The sequence below is a fragment of the Diabrotica undecimpunctata genome, chromosome 11 (assembly GCF_040954645.1).
Source record: "Diabrotica undecimpunctata isolate CICGRU chromosome 11, icDiaUnde3, whole genome shotgun sequence".
Lineage (NCBI taxonomy): Eukaryota > Metazoa > Arthropoda > Insecta > Coleoptera > Chrysomelidae > Diabrotica > Diabrotica undecimpunctata.
Window position 1 is genome coordinate 23919067 of NC_092813.1, and position 13163 is coordinate 23932229.

Below are 13163 nucleotides of genomic sequence, written 5' to 3' on the forward strand. Positions count from 1 at the left end.
ATCTAAAAAAAAGAAAATAAAAAACTAGCGGATGATTACAAAATTGAAATATAGATAGGCGATACAATTACAACAGGTGATATAATTTACAGTTTTTAAGGAACTCTATCACATTAGACATATTGTTTTTGGATTTTAACATATCACATAAACTTCCGTGGATACCATGTTTGATCCGTGCTGCTGCGTACTGGTTACATTCCACAAGTATATGGTGTATACTTGGGGGAGTTGCAATATTGGCAGTTTGGAGGTTCTTCGGGAACCATCAGATATCCGTGGGTTAGCCGGGTGTGCCCAATTCTAAGCCTTCTAATGATGGTCTTCGATTTTCTTTCCGTAGTAAAAATTCTAGGTCCTAAAATGTTTGGTTGGATGGACTTTAGTTGGGTAGTGCACCTGTTTCTTTGATTTTGCCACATTGAGGTTGAACAGTGTAGTTAAGCCGACTCTGTACGCGGCATCTATGCGCCGACTCGTGGCAAGGTGTCATGTCAACGCGGGGAGACAGAATAAAGATGGCGAACAAGAACTGACAGACTTTACGTTTTTTAGTTTTACATTATAAGTTTGAAGTTGTAATATGTATTTTTAAAATAATAAAACCCAAATATACAGTCCACTTAAGTCGTACGGATTTATCATACCCAACTACGGCTATCCACACAAAACATGGTCTTCGAGACGAATTAAATGGATTTTTACACACAATTGGCGCCATTTTCCGGCAAAAACACATTGTAGAAGTTATAAAGGAAATATATTATCACACATTGGGAATCGAAGGAAGTCGATATTCACACATACACAATTATAGAAGTAAAAGCAAAATTCATGATTTAGGGCAAAGGTAACCAGAAACCAACATACATACATAAAAACACCACGTGAGTACACAGTATCCTTTTTTAAACAAATCATATCCATACCTATTATTAAAACAAATTTACATGATCAGTCTGTGTCAGTTTCTTGTTCCTTTATTATTAAGTTATTAAAACATCTCTGGGTCATATACTACTTGTAATAGATAGTATAAAAAGGTAATAAATTCAATAACAACCATGGCAGAACTCACAAATTTAAAAAAAAAGAGGAGCACAATTAAAGCTCAAATGACACGATTTCAAACATTTTTAAATAATTATTCAGATGCTAGTGCATCACAGCTACCAAGTAGAATTGAAAAATGTAGAGAGTGGTGGAGAGATTTTGATATTGTACAAGAAAACATTGAACAATTTGCATCTGGTGAGGGCATTGATATTGACTCAGATTTTGATTCACAGGTAAATGAAAGATTAGATTTTCAGGATTTATATTTTGAATTAATTGGCATAGCAGAAGGGTTTTTGAATAAAACTGACTCTGTTTCAAACCAATCAGATACACAATCTGATACAATGAAAGCCTCATCAAAAAATGTAAAACTACCTCCTTTAGAGGTACCAACATTTAACGGTTCATTTCATAGTTGGTTAGAGTTTAGGGATGGGTTTACAAGTTTAATAATCAATAATTCAGAATTAACTGATGTAGACAAACTACACTATTTGAAAAAATCATTAGTTGATAGGGCAGTTGGGGCATTGGATGAGTTACCAACTACAAACACAAATTTTCATTTTGCATGGCATTTATTAGGTGAAACATATGAACGCAAAAAGTTAATAGCACGCAGTCACATTGATAAGTTAAATGAATATCCACATATAAATAATGAAACCTCATTCGAATTAAAAAAATTCTCTACTTCAATTAAAAAAGACTTAAAGGCATTAAATACATTGGGTTATTCAGTAGAACAATGGAATGTTATTTTAATTTGTATATTAGAAAAAAAATTGGATAAAAACACAAAAAGGGAATGGCAAAAAATTGGGCCACTTAATGAGTTTCTGACAATTACAGATTTTTTATCATTCTTAGATCAAAAAATACACAGCCTAGAAAACTCAGAAGATGATAAAGATAAACCCAAGTCATCCTCTGAGACCAAACGTAAGTATGAAAAAGCTCCTTTTTCAAAAACATTTTTAGCATCACACAAACAGTGTCATCTTTGTGGACAGTCACATTATCTTTATGGGTGCAAATCATTTCACAAATTATCTATCTCATTAAGACGAGCGGAAGTTAACAAAGTCAAGGGTTGTTGGAATTGTTTACGGGAAGGTCATACAGCTCAAAATTGTACAATGCGGGGTTGCAAAATTTGTGGTAGGAAACATAGTACACTTCTACATTTAGATTCACATTCATCAGGGTACAATGAACACAACTGGGAACGAAATACACAAGGCAAAGATAGAATACATCCACAGGGTCAACATTCATCACATTCATCAGGGCACAATGAACACAATTGGGAACGAAATACACAAGGTAAAGATAGAACACATCCACATGGTCAAAATTCAGTTCAACTTCAAGGTTCACAACCACTAATACCATGGACACCTAATCAAACTCAGGGTATACATTCACAGGGACAATTTACACATTCTCAAACACTAGAGCCAAATAAGCAAGGGCAAGTTACACATATTCAGGCACATGAGGTACACTTACAGGGACAAAACACAAATTTTAAGGGGCAACATGATTTAGGTGATGGGGTACCTCACTCAGTGTATTTGGGACAGGTTAAGACTAAGGACTATAGCACTATAGAAGATAGGGTACAAGTTAGCAAATGCAATCATACCAACTCAATTCATACAAAAACAGAGATTCTGCTTTCAACAGCATTAGTTTACATGCAAGACAATTTTGGAAACTTTCATGAATGCAGAGCCTTGTTAGATTGTGGGTCTCAATCAAACTTTATTTGCAAATCATTGTTAGAAAAACTCAATATCCCAACGGAAAAGGTAGACATTCCAGTGGCAGGTATCAATCAAGGTATTACAAAAATTACACGGGCCATGAAAGGTATAATACAATCTAAAACATGTAGTTATAAAGTAAGTGCATTTATGTTAGTTATAGATAAGATATCTGACAATTTACCAGCTTTTAATCTTAATTTAGAAATGATTGACATACCAAAAAACATTATGTTAGCTGATAGCTCTTTTGGAGTTTCAAAACCTGTTGAATTATTGTTAGGTTCATCTATATTTTGGCAATTACTATGTGTAGGGCAAATAAGACTGGGAAAAGACAAACCTATACTTCAGAAAACCAAATTGGGATGGGTGGTATCAGGGCCTGTGAGAACAATTGACAAAGGGGTACATTTTTCGGGTATGGTTTCATGTGACTTTTCTGCACTCAGCTTGAATGAACAGATGGAACAATTTTGGAAAATTGAAGAATTGGATATACATAAAAAATCCTTATCAGTAGAGGATAAATATTGTCAGGAACTGTTCAACTCAACCACAACTAAGGATTTACATGGACGTTATATAGTACAATTACCACTTAGAGAAGATATTACAAAACTGGGGGATTCTTACAGCGCAGCAATGAAGAGATTTCAAAACTTGGAGAAGAAACTGAGCAACAATTTGAGTTTGCGAGAGCAGTATCACAAATTCATGGAAGAATATTTGGCATTAGGACACATGACAAAAATAGATGACTGGGAGCTACAGATACAAGGAGATATACCAAAATATTATATACCAAATCATGGGATACTAAAGACATCATCTACTACTACCAAGCTTAGGGTAGTCTTCGATGGGTCTGCTAAAACAGACAATAATTTGTCATTGAATGATGTATTAATGGTGGGACCAAGGCTTCAGGAAGATTTATTACACATCTTGCTACGGTTTAGAAAACATAAAGTTGTCATTGCTTCTGATATTGAAAAGATGTATCGGCAAGTTCTTATTTCTTCAAAACAAAGGGATTTACAAAGAATTTTTTGGAGATTTTCATCGGACCAACCTATAAGTACATACAAATTAAACACAATAACTTATGGTTTAGCACCATCAGCCTTTCTCGCAATAAGATGTATACAACAAGCAGCATATGAACATATGTCAAATTTACAAGAAGCTTGTCAAACTATTTTGAGGGATTTTTATGCAGATGATCTATTATCAGGAGGGGACACAATTGAAGAGGTTAGGAAGTTAAAACAGGACATCAGTTTCATTTTGAGCTCAGCAGGATTTCAGCTCAGAAAATGGGTCTCAAATAAACCAGAAGTATTTGAAGGGGACTTACAAAATAATCAACAAGTTGAGCATTATTTGTCTGAAGACATCACTAGTAAAACTTTGGGGTTGTACTGGAATACTCAATTGGACATCTTGCAGTACAATATTAATTTTAATATACAATCTCAGACAACCAAAAGGTCAGTATTATCAATGATTTCTCAAATATTTGACCCTCTGGGTCTTGTGGGACCAGTCATAATCACGGCTAAGGTAATTATGCAATCATTATGGAAGCTCAAATTGGATTGGAATGAGTCATTACCTCAGGATCTTCACACCGCTTGGAACAAATTTAAGGAAACAATTTCAGATTTACACCAAACACAAATTCCAAGACACGTGTTATGCTTACAACCAAAGGACATTGAACTTCACTGCTTCAGTGATGCATCGGAAATTGCATATAGGGTAGCAATTTATGTACGGTCAATAAGTCATGATGGGTTATATCATGTGCATCTACTATGTGCTAAATCAAGAGTAGCTCCGTTAAAGACAATCTCATTACCAAGGTTAGAGTTATGTGGGGCGTTACTCAGCGCAAAACTTACCAGGGAAGTTATACATACAATGGACATAAGATTTAATAAAGTGCATTTTTGGACAGATTCGACAATTACATTACATTGGATAAAGGGCGAGGCTTCAAAATGGAAAACATTTGTGTCACATCGGGTTTCGGAGATTCAAAATTTGACTAAAACATATGAGTGGCATCACATCCACTCCAAAGAAAATCCAGCCGACATCATATCCAGGGGGATGGAACCAAAATTACTTAAAGATTCTTCACTTTGGTGGAATGGTCCAAAATGGCTAATGGAAGATAGGGAGAAATGGCCTTATTTTAATATAAATGACTTAAGTACTTTGGAAGTGCCAGATAAAAGGCCAGTTAAATTTTCATTAATTGTTACAACATTGCATACAATTTGGGATAGATTTTCAAGTCTTAACAAGTTACAAAAAACCACAGCTTATATTCTGCGATTTATAAACAATTGTAGATTGCCAATAGGTGAACGTAAATGGGGTATACTTACTGTTGATGAAAGGGAGGGCGCACTAAGAATTCTAATCAAAATGGCTCAATTGGAAACATTTGGTTCAGACATTTTGTCAATAAAAAGATTGGGCTCACTATGTAAGACAAGCAGTCTCATCTCATTAAACCCTTTTTTAGATTCAGAAGGTATTTTAAGAGTTGGTGGACGTTTACAAAATTCAGATTTGCCATTTTCACAAAAACATCCAATTATCTTACCAAAAAATCATGTGCTCACACGGCTTATCGTTACTTCATATCATCTTAAACATTTACATATGGGACAACAAACTTTATTATCTATTTTACGGCTAAAATTTTGGATTCTTTCAGGGCGTAATACAATCAGACATATTCTGCACAAGTGCATAACATGTTTTAGGGCAAGGCCAGTTACGATAAATAATCTAATGGGTCAATTACCTAGATCACGAGTAGTAGCATCCAGACCTTTCCTTAATTGCGGTATTGATTATGATGGTCCCTTTCAGTTAAAAACAAGCAACCTAAGAAACTGTAAAATTGTTAAGAGTTACATTTGTATATTCACTTGCTTTACTACTAGGGCAACTCATATTGAATTGGTTTATGAGTTAACTACAGAGTCATTCTTGAACTGTTTCAAACGTTTTGTTGCTAGAAGGGGTCTCTGTCAAAACTTGTACTCTGATAATGCTACGAATTTTGTGGGGGCAAACAATCATTTGAAGGAACTGTACTCATTTATAAGTGATACAAATATCAAGTCAAAGTTTCTCCAGCATTTTGCTGATCACCAAATCAATTGGAAATTCATACCTCCCCACTCTCCTCATTTTGGCGGGGTATGGGAGTCAACTATTAAGTCTGTAAAATATCATTTAAAAAGGGTGTTGGGGGAAAACAAATACACATATGATGAGATGTATACTCTCCTGACACAGGTTGAATCATGTTTAAACTCACGACCTCTCTTACCATTATCCAATGATCCACTTGACCTTGGTGTACTCACGCCAGGACATTTTTTAATTGGAGATTCCTTAATGGCTGTACCACAAGAGGATCTCACAGATGTCCATACAAACAAACTCAAGCGATATCATCATCTTACGCAAGTTATTCAACATTTTTGGGCTAGATGGTCGCGGAAATGGAAACTAGGAAGAGTAGTCGATGTGTATCCGGGCAGCGATGGGATAGTGTTGTGTGTGTTCGTACTGCTCACGGTACATTCAAAAGAGCATGCGCGAAACTATGTGTTTTACCGATTAGTGACAATTAGCTCGCCCGGTTATATAGTTGTTGACTATTTCGGTCTGTTGAAAGGCATGTGTTACTTCAGCCTTTCAAGGGGGGCGGCATGAACAGTGTAGTTAAGCCGACTCTGTACGCGGCATCTATGCGCCGACTCGTGGCAAGGTGTCATGTCAACGCGGGGAGACAGAATAAAGATGGCGAACAAGAACTGACAGACTTTACGTTTTTTAGTTTTACATTATAAGTTTTAAGTTGTAATATGTATTTTTAAAATAATAAAACCCAAATATACAGTCCACTTAAGTCGTACGGATTTATCATACCCAACTACGGCTATCCACACAAAACAGAGGTAGATAACTTTTTAATTTCAATTATTATATCTTGAAACATTTGGACTTTTTCATCTGTAAGGTCAGAGCGACGTGGTTCATTTGCTGCCTGGTCAGCATTCTCATTTCCTTTAATACCAACATGTGAAGAATTCCATATCATCGAAACCGAAGTGTTTGATTTAGCAAATGCTGTACATCTTTCGTGGACCTCATTAACTAAAGGATTTGATGTGTAGATTTTTCTAATTGAATTTATGGATGATAATGAATCTGTGCAGATTGCTAAGTTTTTGGTACCCTGCATTGGAACCTCTAGAGCTTTAAGTATAGCATAGAGTTCTACTGTGAATATACTGGTCGTCTTGGGTCGTCTATACATTGCTAGTCTGTTATTTGTGGAAGTAATAGCACATCCGCCACTTTCTTCGTCTCTAGATGCATCTGGGAATATTATGTTATCAAACTTGCCTCTATTAATTATGTCGTTAAAATTGTTTCATGAGTATTGTAGAGGTTTCCATTTTCTTATATCTGCACAAATTTACGTTAAAGTCATGTAATATTTTTAGCCAAGGTGGAGTATTGGGCTGAATAATGGGGGTGGTAAGATTTAGGTCAATATTTTCTAAGAGTGGCAATAAAAACTGTAGTGATGAATTGGCAGTAGCTCTACTGTTAATTGAAAATTTTTAATAAGTTGGAAAGATATATTATTTGGGTTTGCAGAGACCTTAGCAAAATAGGAGTTTGGTAGACGTTGTCTTCTAATATTTAGAGGGGGTTAACACGATCCGACATATATGCTTTCTGTAGGGCTAGATCTGAAGGCTCCAAGGCATATTCTTAATGAAGTGTTTTGAATTGTATCTAGTGATTTTAAATAAGTTTTAGGGGCAGACATATATAATATCGATCCATAGTCTTAGATCTTATTAGGGCTCTGTATAAACTTAATAGGACTTCTTCTTCGGCTCCCCATTGTCGATTGGATAATGGTTTTGGTACCCCTAAAAATTTGTGATTTTCAACAACTTGTAGTAAATGCTCTTTTAATTTTATGAGTGGAAGAGTTTGTTTATATTTTTTGCTAAAGTTAATCACTTTAGACTTTGGATGCGAGAAGCTGAAACCAATTTTGTTAGACCAGTGAGAAATGTTATCAATAGTATTTTGCAAAAGAGTGCTAGTGGAGCTTATTACTTTACCCGAGCAGCAAATAACTAGATCATCCGCATAGATATTATGTTTGACAGGGGGTTGTACTAAGTAACTAAAGTCGTTAAGAAGCAGTAAAAATAACGTTGTGCTGAGGACTGATCCTTGAGGTACTCCTGTCTCCAGGATATATGAGGGAGACATTTTACCATTTGCAGAGACTTTGAAACTTCTGTTAGTTAAAAAATTCTCAACAAATAGATATATGTTTCCAGATAAATTAGACTCTTTAAGTTTTTCTAGAATTGCCGGCCTTGATGCTGTGTCAAAAGCACTTTCTATATCGAGTGAGACAGTTATAACGTCGTTTCTATTAGAGAATGCTTCTATGGTATTGGATTGAAGAGTGATAAGATTATCCATTGTGCAACGATTTGGACGAAATCCTTATTGAGCGGTATTGATAATATTATGTTTTTCAAGATACCAAAGTAAGCGTTTGTTGACCATTTTTTTCAGGAGTTTGCAAAGTGTACACTTAATGAGATGGGTCTAAATGATATAGTTGTATTGGCAGAAGTATCATTTTTCTTGAGTGGAATTATTATAGCTTGTCGCCAAAGTGTTGGAAATTGGCTACCTAGCCATATGTTGTTGTAGAATTCAAGTATCTTTATTAGGGTATCTTCATGTAGATGTTTTAGGAATATCGATGAAATGTCATCCGGCCCTGCAGCACTGTTCTTTAGGGAGTTAACAGCTTCGACTAATTCGTCGATTGTTAGTGAGAGATTGACAGGATGATCATTGGAATTTGGATTCTTATGTACAACACATTTATTTGTTATGTTTATTGGTCCAGTACAGTTGTTATCAAGTTTAGATTTATTTAAATAGTATTTGGCAAGTGTGTTTACAATCTGCTGGTCATCAGTTATGACATTGTTATTTTCTATAATGGCTGGAATTTTGTATGTTGTATATCTACCTTTCATCTGTTTTATTTTAGTCCATATTTGACTAGAAGGTGTGTCGGAAGTTATGCTACTGATATATTTGTTCCATGAGTTCTGTTTGCTTTCTTTAACAATTCGCTTAGATTTAGCTCTTAGTTTTGTAAGATTTATTAGGTTCGCTTGGTTTCTAGTTTTACGATATCTGTTTAATGCTTTTTTACAATCTTTTACAGCCAGTTTACATGATTCATTCCACCACGGAACATATTTTTTGGAGGGATCAAAGTAGTATTTACCGATGCATTTTTCAGCGGAAGTTATAATACAATTAATCAACATATTAAGATCTTCATCAGCAGAATTCATAAAGGAGATTTCATTTGTTTGTTCCTTTACAATTAAGTTAAATAGATCCCAGTCAGCGTGAGCAATTTTCCACTTAATTTGGCTTTGTCTTTGTGAGTTTGTGAGTTATCATTGTTAGAAATTAAAATGGGAAAATGGTTACTGCCATAGAAACTTTCCAGTGTTTTCCATGTAAGATGAGTAGATAATTCTGGATTACATAGGCTTAAATCAATGGAAGAGAGGGTACCTGTTTGAATATGAAAGTATGTGCTGCTTCCAGTGTTGGAAAATTAAGGTTGGAATTGATTATGATATTTTCAATCATTTTGCCTCTACCGAAAGTATTATTGGAGCCCTACATAGTGCTATGTGCATTACAATCTCCAACTAAGATAAATGGTTCAGGAAGTTGGTTAGTTAGGTTTGTAATTTCGAGAGCTGTTAGGGTGTAATAGGGAGGAATATATAAGTTGCAAATTACGATTTTATTTGGACACCAGGCAGTAACGGCAACGGCTTCTAGAGTTCTTGTTAAGTGGAATTCTTGGTGGAATATATCTGTAGAAATAAATATTGAGCTACCACCAATAGCTCGTGCGTGTGATGTTCGTATAAAGTGGTAGCCAACGTAATTTTTAAGGTATGGATTATGGTTTTTAGAGAAATTGGTTTCTTGCAAACAAATGAAATCGGGTGAAGTATCAGCAACAAGCAGTTGGAGATTTTCTAGCTGGGGGTAAAACCCATCACAATTCCACTGGATTAAATTGAATGAGAAGAATATTAGAAGGCGGGATTTTTTAGTGCTGCGACCTTTGGGATCGATCGGAAAGGCACTCATCGTCAGTTAGTTCGCTTGATGAAATTGAGTCTGGTAAACTTGTGGCTTCAGAGGATTCTAGTTGTAGTTGTTTTTTGATCTTTTTACTTAGCCGGGTAAATCGGTTTTTTAAGGATCTATCTGAAAGATTTGGATATATAGTATGCAGGTTTAAAAGTAGACTTTTTACATTATCCGTGAGCTTTTTCGCTTCCGAATAAGGATAAGAATATCCAAAACTATTTTCAAGGAAGAAAAAGAAATTGTCTATGGATATTTTAAAGGTTTGTGGGTTCTTTTTGTATGCTTCTTGGATTGTTCTCTTGGTGGTTTCGGTTAATACTAATTCTGTTGAAGTATCAGGTTTGTGCTTTTTTTTCTTAGCTTTGAGACCTTTCTGGGGGAAGCTGATAGAGGGGGAGGCATATCTAACAATGGTTGAGCTTCTTTCTCAGGAATTTCAGGGCTTGTTAGTTCACTAGGAGTTTCTATTTCAGAGTGTCCTCGTTTTTAAGATATTTGTGTTATGGCAATTTGGTCTGATTGTGTAGTTTCAGTGTTGGAGTCTTTATTTTCGATTTGTGGCTCTTTGGCATTATGTGTAGAGGGAGATGAAATTTTTACGGATGAGTTGGGGCTTGTTGGTATATATTCGGTTGGGATTGTATTGTCTGTTGGAGGATTTGGACAGTTGGAGGCTATATGTCCTGTTTGTTTACAGATAAAACAATGTACTTTATCTGTAGGAAGGAAGATTCTGTGTTCATTCCCTTCAAAGGAAATAAGTACTGATGTTTGTAATTCAAAATCTTCGGAGGGAGGGTATACGTAAACTTGACGTCTGAAACTTAATACATGTGAATATTCGTCCCCAGGAATGCCTGCTCTTAAATAGGATATAGGAGACGCGATACGAAGTCCAAGATTTTTAATGCTATTTTCAACTATATCATGTGGTAAGAACGGAGATACATTAGATATAATTATTCTTTTAGCAGAGGAAATAAGTCTTCGGATATTTAAAGAAACATCTCCTATCTGTATTATGGGATATGAATCTATGAGCTGGTCAACAAGATTAGTGTTAGAAAGATAGATACAAATGCGATTGTTTGATATCCTAGATGCAAAGGAGACTTGTTTAGGGCCTATTATATCACCTATAGCTTTAACGTAATCGTACAATTTCAGATTTTCTTCGGCATGCATCACAATGGCTTGATGTTTGCTTGGGAAAGTTGGCTGTGGAATTGTTTTCGCTACTGATACATAGGATAAAACTTGGTTTTGTGTTTGAGACATATTTACTGTTTTGGTATTTGGTACGCCACTGCTCATGTAGTCAAAAGCAATTGCGTTTTTATTGAAATTATAATTTAGCTTCTATGTGTTATGGTAAAGTTTCTTTTATTCATTTTAAAATAAAAATAGATTGCCGGTTCTAAGGCAATCCTGTTTAAATTTTTCTTTTGTGATTTTAATCAGTTGAAACAAAAAACAAACCTCAACTAGTAATGAGTAAATTATACATACATTTATTTGTAGTTGAAGGTACACTTTTATGTTCACTGTTTTTGCACTATGTTTTACTAAGCACGGCAAAATATAAAACGATGTTACTCTTTCGACACCTCGAGTTACGAAGTTCAAAGCCGAAAACGGTTTTTTAAAAAATTAATTTTCGTAACAAAATTTATTTATTGAGAACGTACAGGTATGGTAACAACTACAAAACAAAAAGCTCTTGATCTAATTAAACACTGGTATATATAGTCTTTCTATATGTCGTCTCACATTGGATAATCCAGGGACGTAACTCCTCCTCCCTTAGAAAGAAGCATATCCTTGGGGTGTGCTTCTTTACACAATAAATCCTTAGGTTTCTTCTTTTCTTCTTTCTTCTTGTTTTCTTTGACGCACAGTTTTACAATATTTAATTACATAATATAAAATTAAAATGAAAATTATTATATATATACAGATTTTCCAAAAAACTTGTTTGTTTAAAATAAATTGAATAATTATCTTTTAAATTATATTTTTGTGTTTCTAACTTTTCTAAAATATCTTTAGTCTTTCTAAGGTTAGTTGTATTAAGATTTATTGGTGAAAAATTTGAACTTTAATTTTGAAAAATATTAATAGAAGGAATAACTTTTGGAAGATTTATATGAGCAAAGTGACACTAATTTTGTCTGTTTGGAAGACTTCATTCTTGATTTACACGGTACATTCAGGAACTGATTCTAAAACATAGCTTCCATGTATTGCTGTATTGGTAAATTTTCTTTTGAGTTTGGGCACTCGATAATTGCTAATTCTTCTTCTGGAACTGTAACTATCCATTTTCCGTCGCTGATTCTTGTAGATTCTATCTTCTTTATTTTTACTTCGAAATTTTCACATGACAATGCCTTTTTCTTGAAATTTATTAATTGGACTGCACAAGGGGCTTCTTTGGTTATCGTTAGTTTATTACTTCCTTTACATATGTACTCTTCTGAGTCTATTTCTGTGCATATATCTTCCATGTAGATATAGCTAAATTCATTACGTGTAAGGAAAGGTTTGTAAGGTAAATGAATAAGATAATTTGAGTTATTTATGGGAATAGGAATCGGGAATAGTTGGTAATAATCATATATTTTCAATTCAACTAATGGAATCTCTAATACAAATGTAATTATAGAATTTATTGAATAGCTCTTAATATTTATTATTTTCTCATACTGAATTATTTTTCCTAGTGTAGAATCAAAAGGCATTAATTTTGACTTTGTCTGAGATTTTGCTTTCTTTATTTCATTTAAAAGTTCAATTGGATTTACTATAGAATTGTGCAAGGTATTTATTTTGGCAAATGAGATTGCAGTTTCTACTTTTTTAAAAAGATCATAAATTGTTTGATAAAGTAAAGTAATTTGATTTATCACAATAAATGATTGAATATGTGTATTCATACTTTTTTCTAATAAAGCTAATTTATTCTCTATAGTTTCAATTTTTGATTTCAAAATCAATTGATTATGTGAAATATTATTTATAGCATTATTTAAAGTATTTATAGAATCTTGCAATAAA

General features: G+C 34.2%; 1 protein-coding gene across 1 annotated transcript; it reads left to right on the forward strand.

Moving 5' to 3' along the window:
- The first annotated feature begins 1064 nt into the window (after positions 1–1064).
- On the forward strand, positions 1065–6575 carry LOC140452778 (uncharacterized). The gene is made up of 2 exons (XM_072547106.1): positions 1065–1644; positions 1930–6575. The coding sequence occupies exons 1-2, from the start codon at positions 1065–1067 to the stop codon at positions 6573–6575; spliced, it is 5226 nt and encodes a 1741-aa protein (XP_072403207.1).
- The last annotated feature ends 6588 nt before the right edge of the window (positions 6576–13163 follow it).